The 13,458-nt window shown below is 51.0% G+C and overlaps 5 protein-coding genes across 5 annotated transcripts; 4 read left to right on the forward strand and 1 right to left on the reverse strand.

The window, feature by feature from the left end:
- Nucleotides 1–31: 31 nt before the first annotated feature.
- Nucleotides 32–1,276, forward strand: BABINDRAFT_97989 (p24 family protein). The gene has a single exon (XM_019133020.1). The coding sequence runs from the start codon at nt 144–146 to the stop codon at nt 780–782; it is 639 nt and encodes a 212-aa protein (XP_018983056.1). The 5' UTR covers nt 32–143; the 3' UTR covers nt 783–1,276.
- A 144-nt stretch (nt 1,277–1,420) lies between these two features.
- Nucleotides 1,421–2,834, forward strand: SWD1 (COMPASS subunit protein; the record flags this gene model as incomplete). The annotated part of the gene is made up of 2 exons (XM_019130913.1): nt 1,421–2,740; nt 2,823–2,834. 2 exons carry the CDS (start codon nt 1,421–1,423, stop codon nt 2,832–2,834), a joined length of 1,332 nt encoding a protein of 443 aa, XP_018983057.1.
- Nucleotides 2,835–3,153: 319 nt separating this feature from the next.
- Nucleotides 3,154–4,203, forward strand: ERG26 (sterol-4-alpha-carboxylate 3-dehydrogenase (decarboxylating); the record flags this gene model as incomplete). The annotated part of the gene is made up of 1 exon (XM_019126668.1): nt 3,154–4,203. One exon carries the CDS (start codon nt 3,154–3,156, stop codon nt 4,201–4,203), a length of 1,050 nt encoding a protein of 349 aa, XP_018983058.1.
- A 275-nt stretch (nt 4,204–4,478) lies between these two features.
- Nucleotides 4,479–9,707, reverse strand: VPS8 (CORVET complex membrane-binding subunit; the record flags this gene model as incomplete). Its single annotated transcript, XM_019130626.1, has 4 exons — nt 4,479–5,150; nt 5,199–5,278; nt 5,684–6,967; nt 7,031–9,707. The coding sequence occupies 4 exons, from the start codon at nt 9,705–9,707 to the stop codon at nt 4,479–4,481; spliced, it is 4,713 nt and encodes a 1,570-aa protein (XP_018983059.1).
- A 1,033-nt stretch (nt 9,708–10,740) lies between these two features.
- BUD6 (Bud6p) lies at nt 10,741–13,180 on the forward strand (the record flags this gene model as incomplete). The annotated part of the gene is made up of 2 exons (XM_019129912.1): nt 10,741–10,773; nt 10,825–13,180. The coding sequence occupies 2 exons, from the start codon at nt 10,744–10,746 to the stop codon at nt 12,796–12,798; spliced, it is 2,004 nt and encodes a 667-aa protein (XP_018983060.1). The 3' UTR covers nt 12,799–13,180.
- Nucleotides 13,181–13,458: the final 278 nt, after the last annotated feature.

The following is a 13,458-nucleotide window of genomic DNA, read 5'->3' on the forward strand; positions in this document are numbered from 1 at the left end:
GGTTTAGCGTGCGAGGGTTCCCCCCCGCCGTCGACACAGCGTCACGTGCCCGAAATCTCAATCGTTGACGTGGCGCGTCATATAAGACGGTGTATTTTTAGATCAACACCCTTTCTTCCTCCTCTCCATTCACCCCACGTATCATGCAATTTACGCTTTTATTCCTCGGGTTGGTTGCCTACGTGCACTGCTTCTACTTTTACGTTGACGGTGGCGACAAACAGTGTTTCAACAAATTCCTTGAGCACGGCGACGTTTTGGTCGGGAGATACGATGTTACCTTCTTGGACACCAACACAAACACCTACGGCAAGCTCAATTCCGAATCAGGACTCGTGATTGATGTGGAAGAGATCTTCGACAACGACCACAGAGTGGTGCATCAGAAGGGTACCGCGTCTGGTGAATTCACCTTCACCACCATCGACTCCGGCGAACACAGAATCTGCTTGTCGCCGCAATCCGGTGGCTGGTTGTCCAAGACAAAGTCCAAGATTGACATTAACTTCTCCATCGGTGAAACCAAGGACTTGGACTCTAAGGGAACCGAGAGAGCGCAGTCGTTGGCCGAAAGAATCACTCATTTGAACGGGATTTTGCACGACATCAGAAGAGAGCAGAACACGATCAGAGAGCGTGAGTCAATCTTCAGAGACTCGTCTGAGAACACCAACAACCGTGTCGTGGCCTGGTCGATTTTCCAGATCCTCGTCTTGGCAGGGACCTGTTTCTGGCAGCTCCAGCACTTGAGAAGCTTCTTCGTCAAGCAGAAGCTTGTGTAAATGCGAGGCGGCTCGAATGAAGGACCGGTAAAATACTTACGAAATCTATTAATAGATGGCTTATATTTTGACTAGAACTAGGATGTGAATACTGTAGGGGCTAGCCGAAGAAAGGCAAAGACTAGGGACTAGATAAGCAGCTTTACCCTTTCAGTAGGTTAACGATTGCATGATTTAGGAATGGAAGAAGTCAAATAAATGCAATATTGGGCTTGGTAGGGGTGAAAGAAAAGGCCGTGAAGCGACCAGTTGTGGTTACTAACCTGTTAAAAGGGAAACTGCCAGAATTATTTGGCTGGTACAGGCAGCCCACATTGTTGCTGATCAGCACAATCGACCTTAGAACTGTTGTCTCATTTTGCTATCTCCGCATTCGTGCAGGGTCCCTTATGCCGTACCAAACCATCCTGGTCTTGTCGTTTCTCCTAAACTATTAAGGAACCAACTTCCTCAATTCAATTTTTAATTTCTTCCAAGTTCTGCCTCAAAGATGTTGGCCGTGCCATTCCCGCGCCGTCCGTCACCACGACTACATCTGCGCCGAAAAATCCTGCGTCGTTTGCGCCGCACTCATTCAATTCATAACACTTCCTCTTCTCTCTCTCCCCTCCTTCTCTCTTCCCCCGCCCCCTTAATCCATGAATCTTGCATTGTTAGACCCCTTTGCGGTGGCCCAGGAATACCCGGAAACACTCACACAAACTCTCAGCCACGGTCATTCGGTCTGCATTGAGTACAACAACAAAGGTGTATACCTCGCGAGCGGCCTAGCCGACGGGTCGATTGTCATCTTCGACCAGGAGACCAGCGGGGTGGTGACGGTGCTCAAAGAGCACACCAGACCGATACAGTCGCTCTCGTGGTCTCTGTGCGGCCGGTACCTTCTTTCCTCATCGCGCGACTGGAAGGTGAACTTGTGGGACCTTGCCACAAAGACGGTTTTACACACGGTAAAGTTCGACGGTCCCGTTTGGGTTGGAAAACTCCATCCCAAAAACCATTTGCTCGCGGTGGCCGCGTTGTTTGAAGACAAACCCATGTACATCGACTTTACGCGGATCGAAGCAGACACGCCCTACACGACGGTGCTCGAGACGCTCCCGTTGCCGCTTCAGGATGAGGATTCGGATGAGGGTTCGCGGAAGAAGCAAAAGACAGAAAAGCACATGACCCTCGTGGCGTGTTTCCATCCATCGGGGGAGTTTGTCTTCACGGGCACGTCCAAGGGCTGGCTCAACGTGTTTTCCACGCGCACGCTCGCGATGGTTTATTCGATAAAAGTGGCAAACTCGAATATTAAGCACATTATGGTGTCGACTCTGGGCAAAAAGATCGGGGTGAACTGTTCGGACAGGGTTATTCGGCAGTACCAGGTGCGATTGGCCCTATTGCAACAGCTAGACAACGGGAGCGAAAATGGTAAACATGAGGATGAAAGTGACTCCGACTCTGAACCATTGGAGCTTGACCATAAGTTCCAGGACGTGGTGAACAAGCTCCAGTGGAATGCAGTTTCGTTCAACTTCAATGCGGAGTACGTTATCGCTTCAACGTACGGTTCGGCCGCGCACGATGTGTACATGTGGGAAACGTCGATGGGCTCGTTGGTAAAGATCCTCGAGGGACCAAAGGAGGAATTGGTGGATGTTGCATGGAACTACAACAAGTGCGCGATTTCTGCCACTGGGATCGATAGTGGCACCATCTACGTGTGGTCGATTGTGATTCCGCAGAAGTGGTCGGCGTTGGCGCCTGATTTCGTCGAGATTGAGGAGAATATTGAGTACGAGGAGAGCGAGGACGAGTTTGACATTGTTCCAGACGAAGAAATCAACCAGCGGTTGTTAAACGAGGAGGACGAGGAGGTGGATATATTGACCCGTGAGACCGTGGATGCCCGGGGTTTTAGCATGGCTGAGACGTTTGTCATTCCGGTAGACTACGAGGTGGATTATGGGGTCGGTGCTAGCGATGATTACTAAAAAAAAAAAGAAAGTATCGCCAATGAAGGCAGCGTATTAACGAGCCAGCTGGTGTAAGGACATTATTTGAAGGTCCCTTGTACTGATGAATAATAGAACTTAAAACGTGTAGCATTGAATTGAAGGTTGTTGATTGGCAGACACATCCATCTATACCGTTTACGATCTAGCACTACTACCATGGTCCTTGAACTAAGGATTTTATAATCCCGCTTAATTTAATGGCAGCCATTGGCCAGTACACCGTCAGCATACCAATGCATCTGCATATTCGCGAATTGCCGATTTTACGAATTTCTCATCCTCTCCCCCAAGCGATCGTCTACACCAAATATCAGCGGATCGAAAACGTCCCACTTTAGCGTCTCTCGTTCTTTATCCAGCACACTATGTCCCTCGACTCTGTCCTCCTCATTGGCGGTGCCGGTTTTCTCGGTCTCCACTTGATCCAGCAGTTCTGGGAGGTCTCGCCGAGACCCCAAATTCACGTGTTTGACGTCCGCCCGTTGCCAGAGACGCTCGCCACGTACTTCACCTTTGACCGCGATGCGATCGTGTTCCACCAGGGCGACCTTACATCTGAGACTGACGTCAAGGAGGCCATTCGTACGCTGGGCGTGAGCGTCATCGTCCACTCTGCATCACCGATGCACGGGTTGGCGCAGGAGGTCTACGAGAAGGTCAACATCCACGGGACAAGAAACCTCCTCAAGTGTGCGAAGGCGATGAAGGTCAAAGCGGTGGTCTATACCTCTTCCGCCGGTGTCATTTTCAACGGTCAGGACATCCACAACGCAGACGAGTCGTGGCCTATCCCTGCGGTGGCCATGGACGGGTACAACGAAACCAAGGCCATTGCCGAAGAGATGGTCTTGAAGGCAAACTCTTTCGAGGATGATTTCTTGACCGTCGCCTTGAGACCAGCGGGTATCTTTGGTCCGGGTGACAGACAATTGGTGCCGGGGTTGAGAGCCGTGGCGAGGCTCGGCCAGAGCAAGTTCCAGATCGGGGACAACAACAACTTGTTCGACTGGACCTACGCCGGGAACGTCGCGGATGCGCACGTTTTGGCGGCTCAGAAGTTGTTGCAGCCAGACTTAGTCTCCCAGATTGGCGGTGAAGCGTTTTTCGTCACCAACGATGCGCCAACCTACTTCTGGACCCTCGCGCGTACCGTCTGGAAGGCCGACGGGCATATCCAGAAGCGTAATATCGTGTTAAACCGTCCTGTGGCCATTGTTGCGGGCCATTTATCCGTCTTTTTCTCCAAGCTTTTGGGAAAGGAGCCGGGCTTGACCCCGTTCAGAGTCAAGATAGTGTGTGCGTCCAGATACCACAACATTGCCAAGGCAAAGCGCGTGCTCGGGTACACTCCAAACGTGGGCTTGCAGGAGGGGATCCAGTTTACTCTCGACTGGATGAATGAAACGGAGCAGTAGGGAACGCTTTGCGTTACCAGATAAATGGCGTGTTAGGTAAAACCTGTATATTAAAGGCTTTCGAAATTTGTGCCAGGGCAGCATTCCGGGGGTTAGTAGACAGCACGAAGAAGAATGGTATAGTGGATAGAGAACCTTTACTGAGGAAAAAACTTGACTATAGAGCACCAGAAAGAGGATTGATGCGCTCTGTAGTCCAGGGCGATTCTACGATTTTTATGTTCGAAATTCATAATTTTTAGTAGGGGCATTCAAAATAGGAAAAGCGGTGCCATTTATTGTGTGAAAATACTATACGCAATCACAGAGATGCTTATCGCCATAAGATACCTTGTGATGAATTCCTTGCCAGCCTTGGATTCATCACTCGAGAAGACAGTAGCGTTAGTAGTGTTACTTGTATTGAAAACGGTTCCAAGAGAAATCTTTTCCTTCAAACCTTCTTCCTCTAAACCCTCTTCCTTGGCAGGCCTCTTGACCTTTTCAATTATGGCATCTACAACCTTTGAATCGGAATCGACCCACTCAGACTTGGCGGTTCCCTTACCCGTCTTTCGGATATTGGACTTGACCCTCACGGAACTCCCACTATTCTCCAGTTTCATAGCCTTGGACTTGGACTTCGACTTCGACTTGAAGTTGTAGTATTCGTCTTCGTCCTCGATTGAAACCTCTCCCTTACTCTTAACCCGAGATACCTTTGCCTGGCCGTTATCATCCTTCTTAAACGGCAACCCACACGCATTTATATCGTTCAAGCTTTCACAGTCTTGGTAGAGCACCGCTAAAAAGCTCCCGTTTGGGGATCCAGGGCACAAACCAAAGCATTCTTGCTTCATACTCTGGAGTGCACAGCATTCACAAGCGAGATCGTCCGGCTTGCAGTCATCGAGCTTGCTTAGCACCTCGTTGGCACACGCCGACAATTTAACCAAGTCCTCTCCGTCCTATTGAGTCAGTACACTGGTTGGAACCCGACGGGAAAATTTACTTACACATCTCTCGTAGGACCGAGGGTTAGGGTTGACATACGAGCCAAATTCCGACTCAAACGTCTGGTACTCACCAGCTAGAACTGCCGCTGTGTGTAACAAAACAGGCCACAAAACTTTCTGCCACATATCGATGGAAATGCCGTGAATAAGCCAAATTGAGATTTAGAAGCTTAACACTCTTTTAACTCTGTTCAGGGCCTTATAAGAACTGGAAGAGCCTCACCTTATACGAGCATGTTGCCACAAAAGCAGTCTTGGACAACCTAGCAGCATGCATATGTGCATGCACGTTTCCAAGGCAGCTTTATCTATCGATTCTAATCAATATTGGCATCATCAAGAACAGAAGCGTATATCTTACAGCGCTCAGCTTTTAAACAAAAATTGTATAAATATGTATCATAAGGCCATAAAAGTCTCATCGGAGTCTCTGATATCCATGAAAGTCTATCCCTTGCAAATAAGACAAGAGAATTCGCACTCACCAAGGCTTGCCAAGCAATCCGAGTGGTACCCGTGATGGCACTTAAATACAACCAACACACAGCTGTGAAACTTCTGTGGATCATACAGCCCTTGACCGTAGCTGGACTCTCCGTTCAGCATCAAATGGATCTTGTTCAAGGTTTTGTCTTCCCAGGCAATGAGATTCTCGTTGGAGGTTCCCTTGCCCCAGATCGGTTTGCCACAGGCGGCACAATTCTTCTCAACCAACCAGCCCTTCACCTTCTCGATATCCAAGAGGCGCATATCCTTATAGATATGATCGTTCAAGGACTTTAGGGTGAGGTTCAACATCTCCCGCTCAAAAGAGTACGCAAGCGAGACTTCCAGCAACACCGCTCGGACATCCCCCAAGGTGGTGGCCTGGGAAGAGGCGCTGCCCAAGAATTCCGAGAAAATGTGCAAAAACGATGCTTTGCCCTCATCAAGGGTCTCAAGCTGGGACTTACAGTCAATCAAGCTGCGGAAAACAGTCTCTACGAGTCCCTTGGTGAGGGCCGTCCAAGCCGGAGTGACGTCCTCGTTCACTGGAAGGAGGTTGACCACGATCCTGATCAATGCAAGCCACATCTCCTCGTCCTGGGCCCCAGCCTCCACACATAACTGAATCCCAAGGCGGAGATTGCCTCTCGCCTCGTTTTCCAACAGCGGCCAGTCGTCTGCCGGTTTAAGGGTCTCGAAATAGCCTGTGATTTCCTCAAACGCCTTTTCCGTTTGCTTGTGCTTTCTCAACAACGTCACAACCGAGTCCATACACCGGTGGGCCTTCAAGGTTTTCAAAACCACGTTCAAGTCCACATCACCATCCTCCATACTTGCCACAAAGCTATGCACCCTCGGCCGTTCGTACACACAGAGACCCTTGATATACGCCTCTCTCTCTTTGGCGGTGATCTTTCCATGTAGCTTTCCCTTGCGCAGAAGCAGGAACATGGATCTGAGATACAAAAACTGCTGGTCTTCAGTCAACAGGAAAAGCGAGTGGTGTAGGTTTGGATCAAAGGTATCAAAAACCTTCACCATGACATCTACTGGCATCGGAAGCTGGGCAAACGAGTTACGGATGATTTCTTCCACCCTGCTTCGCTCGCGTGCCTGGTTCACCGTCTTGGAGAGACAGAGCTCGACGATCGCCGGGGTTTCGTATGCGTCTCTAAGCGGACCATCCTCACTCGCAAGATACAACTCAAGAAGACTGGCGTAGTTACCCTCGGCTCTGTACACGTCAAATAGCACGTTGGTAAAGCCGGCCGTCTCAAAATAGGCTACCAAACTGGTCAAGTGTGGAGGAGAGTACACAGATAGCAACGACTGCAAGCCCAACTCACAGTCGCTCTTCATCGACTCGTCTGGATAGGCACACAATTTCTCCACCATCTCCTCCAAAACCGAGTCGGCAATACGGATGAACTGAGGGAACTTGGAGTAGTTGCGCGTGATAAAGATGGCAAAGTATACCTGCGCCTGTACACCAAAGTTGTTGGCACCAAACACGTCGAGAAGGATGTCCACGATATACTGGCGGGTCATCTTGGTTTCATACAGTTGGTACCGATGCAGCGCCTCCTCCTCGTCATCGAGTACGGAGTCCTCAAAGGCCTCGTTGAGGGCGGCAAGAAAGTCAGCACAGTTGAAGCTGAGAAATAAGCAGAGGTAGGGATACGCCGGCTCGCTGTAGTAGTCGTCCAGGATGTGCACCTTGGCCCCGCCAGGCGGCCAGATACAGGGAATGCCGCTGAACAAGACGTAGTAGATATTGAGCTTAGCCTGGAGTGCGTGGATGTACACGATCGGCTTCTCGGTGGGGTACTGCCTTCCCGTGAGCACGAAAGAAATGTAACTGAACACTTTGTTGCAATCGGGGTGGGTAGAAAGGAGTTTTTGTTCGTGGGCTTTCAATTCTGTGGTAAAGTCAGAAACGGAAGTCAAACTGCCGTTCAAATGTGTTCCATTTTTGAGCGAAGTCCCGTTGAAGGTTGTGAGGGCTGTACCATTCAGTTTAGGTCTTTCAACCTCTAAAGTTCCATTCCCCCCGACCACTTCATTCTCCCCACCCATTCCATTCTCCCCGTACCCTGTACCCTCTCTCTTCACATCCTCGATAAACTCTATCAACGGGGTGATATAGTCGCAGAGGGAGACGTTCCAAATATAAACCAAGGTGTCCCTGAGTCTGTGCTTGCGGCATAATTGAACGGTCAGATCGATATCAAGGGCCTCAATGTCCAAAAAGCAGATGATCTCCTCCAATACCTCGCCCTTTCCCTGCTCGATATACACCTCCACCATGCGCTGGAGGATCGTGGGGGACAACGCAACAATCTCAGATGAATAGGCGAACCACTCTAGCACGTCAAAAAAGATCTCTTCCGCGCCATTCGCGGTGGCCACCTCAAACAAGTGGTCGTAAACGTCTGTAGAAACCTCAATCGTGACACAGGCCCTGAAACATGCCCTGAGCAAGTCATAGATATGGTCGGACTCCGACCCAAACGTCACCTCGATGGAAGCGTTCATGATCTCGATCAAGTACTCGCGGACAATGGAGCGGCGTTCAGTGCCGTCTTCAGGTAAGCCTGCAAACGTGTCGCCTTTTCCCATGTAGTATACCCGTGCCTGCTCTAACGCCGCGATGTGGTCCCCCCCTACGACCATCGCCATAAGCCGGTCTGTCCAGGTGGTCATAACGCCCACAAACATCTCGCGCTTTCCTAGGAGCAAGAACTTGCCCTTGCTGATTCTGAAGGACGACGGGTAGGGAGACCGCTGGATGTGCATCGAAAGGAGATCCGTCCTATAAAGATCGCTTTCCAGCACGTTTAGCGCATGGGTCGTTTCATCCACGTCAATCAAAAGCATCTGCTGGGTGACGGTCACGGCCGCGACAAGCCGATGGTTGATCCATTGCACCTCGGAGATCGCTTCCAGTGAGACATAGCGCTTGATCTTGGTGAACGTAAGCACCGTCTTGGGATCTTTGTCCCTGGACCTAGGGGTTTCAACAGAGGGTTCGAGCTTCACCACCGTGAGCACGTTCGACCAGCAGTAGACGAGTTTGACGCAACTTCTGGCACCCGGGAGCGTGATCGCGGGGTACCACGCTAGACAGCCGGTAGAGCCGGTGGCTTCATTGCAAGCCCTGGGTTTTCCCATCTTGTAGTGAGTCGTCACATCCGCTGCCTTGGGATCGGGACTGTGGAGTGACACAATGGCCAAGACATTGTGCGACATCACAGCCGTGAGTCCCATTTCGTCTGTCGGCTCGAGCGCTGTACCAAGCGGAAGCACCAGACAGGCTAGGATGGACTTTGGGGGGTTGGGTATGGTTTTTGGCGCATCATAGATGCCTAAGATCTTGCGGGTGGAGAAGCGGAGACCTAGCATTCCCCTGCTCCCGCTATGGCTAAAAACCAAGCCAGATGTGTCTGCCAGCACCAAGAATGTGTGTCGGTTGGCCACAAACCCGAGCTGGGTCACGGGAATACCGGCCAAATGGCCATTGCGCGCGCTCTGGCGCTCGAAAGCCGTAATGGGAGCTATATGGACAACCGGGGAACCAAGTTTCAGCAACTTCCAAACCACCACGTCACCGCGTGCGGTCCCTGCGGCCACGTGGGTCGAGTCGGACAGCACCGCGAGACTCGTAATGGATCCGCAACCCCGCATCTCCGTCATGCTGCCCCCGATGATCTCCTTCACTTGCTGGGAGTAGTTGAAAACAACGATAAAGCCTTTGGCGGTGCCCACACAAAGGACCGTGGGCGACGGCTGAATAAGGGCTGGCTCGCCGTACTGCAAGCGGAAGCTCTCTGAGTAGAGGAGCTGGGATATCTCGGCAAGCTTCAGCCAACGGAGGAGGTCCAGCGTGGGTGGGGGGGATGTGGGGAGTGCGGGTGTTTGAATGGGGACGCTCTGGTGGCGGTTTCGTGTGAGTCGGGTAGTGAGCCGTTCATCGAAGGGTCGCGGGGAGGAGACGATCAGGGAGGAGGTGATCAGGGAGGTCATCGTGCAATGGAAGTGGTAATGTCAATTTCAACGGCAATGCAATAATAAATGGAGGGTTGTACCAATAGATGTGAAAATGGCAATCTAGTTCAGCGAAATGTAGGTATGGTCTGTAGCAAATGTAGGTCGGTCCGTAGAAAGTTGGAGCAGGCCAGTATGGTAAAGAAAGGTATGACGTAAGGATATGACAGTATTGGCAAATATAGACCTCTATCGACCAGTATGGAGAGTATAGGCCAGTGGTTGCCTCAAGTGTGACAATTTTGCATCTAACGGCGATAAGCTTCTTTTGCTCGGCGTGTGATCTTGGCACCAGCCCCGTTTCCCGATCGGGCTGCGTGGCTTGCACCGCCACATATGGTTACGCATTGAACGGTGGAGCTGTTTTGAGGGCACATACAAGATGTACTTGGAGAAGAAAGGTGTTGAAAAAATCGCCATAAAACGAAAATACGCCGCTCCAGGCGGTCTGTATATATGCATTAAGTATGTTGTCATTATTGTGCGATATGGAAAGCACTGACAGAAACCTTTAAATTTCGAGTTCCTGGATACGATATCCCACCGGCTTCCCTCAAAACATGTATGCATGTGTACCAATCATACCTGGGAAACCTCCCAGCACCTGATATCACCTAGATCTAGTGTAAAGTAGCAGTATCAAGGGAAAATTAACCACCACATAAAAAGAACGAGATGCTAGCCTCATCATTTTTAGGTCTAGACTACATATTCCTCCAGTCTTCCTTCGACTTTTCCACCCACATGCACGTCCCCTGGCACCATTCGATAAGCCACCCCCGACTTTTTTTTTTTTTTACGAAAATATTCATTATACGATATCAATCATTTCAATGCACAGACAATAACAACGGGTACATATCTTACCAACAAAACCCAGTACAATACCATTATCGTCGTCTATCCTCGCCAGTGCCAGTTTCTTTTTTAGTCGTGCGCCACCCACCCTCTCGCCTTATGTTTATGTTTGTGTTTATCCCATCTTGCCCTACCCCATACCTTTACCATCATCCTCATGTCGACTCCCATGCCTAAACGGCCGTCAGTACGTATTATAGCTTCACCCTCATGAGCTATACTAACATTATGCTTCTAGATGCACACCATTGAGTCCAGCGTGACCCGGCTCTTGGTCTCGACGAAACACCTCCTCGGCAGTCTCACGCTGTGGGCGCAAGCAAAGGCGCTGGAGGGCGACGTCTCGGACGCATATGTGCAGCTCGGCAACGAGTTCAAAATCGCATGCAAGGCGTTTACCAACGCCGGGGTAGATGTCTCAGACCTTGGTGACGTTCCCCAATCGCTTCGTGTGGTCCTAGAGGAGGCGTTGTGCGAGCCGCCATCGCAACAGAGCCTCGACCTGTTTTTGCCAGTGATCCGTGAAATCATCATCACGCTATTAAAGAATCTCAAGAAGAAGCAGGAGGATGTGCGCACGATGAGCGCACGGAGATCCGTTTCCGGCCCCCCAGACATGCCTATCCACGCTCGCTCCAGTTCCACCACCAGCAACCAGTCCAATGTAATTTTTACTGATCCAAGTGCCCTGCGGATGCCACCGCTGGTCTCGGACGACGAAACCTCCACGCGTGACGCGTTGGAAAAGCTCCAGAACGGTGACACGCTCCAACGGCGAGCGTCCAAGCGGTTCTCCGCGTACCAGTACGCAAAGCTCACCAACTATTCTCCCGTAAATGACCCCCTGTTGCCCAAGAAGATGGAAAAGAAGTTCAGCGCCTTGCCTGAGGTCCCGGAAGAGTCGCCGCGCAGGCCGGCATCGCCAGGAAACGCCACCATCTTTATGAAGGTTCAGCACCGCACCAAGAAAGTGAATGTCCATCTTCCGGTGACGCTAGCGTCGCTCCGATTGACGTTTGTGGAGAAGTTTGCGTATTCCCCGGGGTCAGAGCTGTTTCCCGACATCTACATCCAGGACGCGTCGGGGGTTTCATACGAGCTCGAGGAGCTGGCATTGGACAGCGTGGTGGACGGCACGTTGGTGCTGCTCAACGAGCCCGACGCAGGCGCAGCCATCGCACGCAGTGTGGAGACGCAGTTCGCTGCGCTTAAGGCGGAAGTCGCTCAGGCCAACGCAGCGCTCCTCCAGGAGATTAAATCGGCAGTAGAAGAGGTTAGGACACAAAGAGAGACTAACGAAAGACAAGCTGCGGATATAGATGCGAAGCCTTTGGCGTCGGCCTTGGCTCCAGCTTCGCTTAAGGACCTCCGCGCGATCGGGGATATTCGCCGCGAATTGGCCGTTTTACGACAGCTCAACACCACCAACAAAGATATCGTGAAGCAGGCTATCACTGGTATTCTAACCCGCCTCCAGACGTTCCAGGCGGCGGCAACGACGTCGAAATCGTCCGGCAGAACGTACATGGAGGGTTGCCACGCGAAGCTCTCACAAGACTCGGACGAGTTGTTGACCAAGGTGGACGACTTGCAGGATGTCATTGAGGCGTTGCGCAAGGATGTAGTGGCGCGCGGGGTGCGGCCGTCGGACAAGCAGCTCGCGCTGGTGGCGAAGGAGATGGCCGGGGCCAACGCGGACTTGTCGCTGATGGGAGCGTATATTCTGAAGGAAAAGGCCCGCTGGAAGCAGATCTGGGAGGCGGAGTTGGATACCGTTTGTGAGGAGCAGCAGTTCTTTGCGTTGCAAGAGGACTTGATGCATGACTTGGTCGAGGATTTAGCCAAGGCGTTGGAGACGTTTAACTTAGTCGAGCAGTGCTCGGATGAGCAGAACAAGAACCCACGCATCCGATCAGTGGCCAACCATTTGCCGGTCCCCGAACCGGGAAGCATGAATCTCAGACGCGACGCGTTGTTGTCTGAGGTGGCAGCGTTGACTCCGAACCACGAGAGCAGGATCGAGGCAATCGAGCGCGCGGAGCGGATGCGCCAGCGCGACTTGGAGTTGCGCGCGGTGGACAAGTTCGAAGAAGAACTTGGCGGGTTTGTGGAGAACAACATGTTGAAGAAGTCGGGGGGGATCGAGGAGATTGAGCGGTTACGGCGGTTGAAGGATGAGGAAAATTTGAGGAATATGGGGCAGCCGTTCTAAAAACTGCCATCGGAGAGCCTACCTGGAAATAGTTGGTCGTCCTTTGGATGGCTGTCGGTGATAGTACTCTGGGGATGTTCTTCTCCGAATGAGTTTTTGTTGGCGATTAAGCTAGCCTGGTGCATGAGTATTGCACGGGAATCCTCCAATGCTAAGTAGCTTTCTGAAAGCAGTTTTTTTTGTGAATATTCCTACGATCTAGCACAAGTGTTGAAAGCCCTTTAGGTTGGTTAATTATGACTTGACCGGAAACTCTCCAAAATGTTCATGATAACGGCAGCTTTAGAATGATGAACCTCGGTTAACGAAAACTCTGACATGTCTGGAGACTTTTCCGAATGTAACACATCGCTGACCCTGAATCCTCTATACCGCTTTCATAGTGCAGGCCTCTCAGGATGAAACTATACTAGAGAGTTTCCCTATATTCGTGTTTGTCTTTTAACCCTTGAGGATTCCTGAAATTAAATTCTAATCTGCGACTTGATCCTATATGAATTATTTACCACGAGTGTCCCTGTGCCTAAATATAGACCATGTAGAAAGTTGTGAATGGTGAGAGGAGTCTCTCCGATAAAGGAGCCAGGGGCATTAAGAGTTGATACTATGCCTCATCTACATCAATGGTAGCCCAGAACCTGCTACGATTGGGCCAGCCTA

Source organism: Babjeviella inositovora (assembly GCF_001661335.1).
Source record: "Babjeviella inositovora NRRL Y-12698 unplaced genomic scaffold BABINscaffold_14, whole genome shotgun sequence".
Taxonomy (NCBI): domain Eukaryota; kingdom Fungi; phylum Ascomycota; class Pichiomycetes; order Serinales; genus Babjeviella; species Babjeviella inositovora.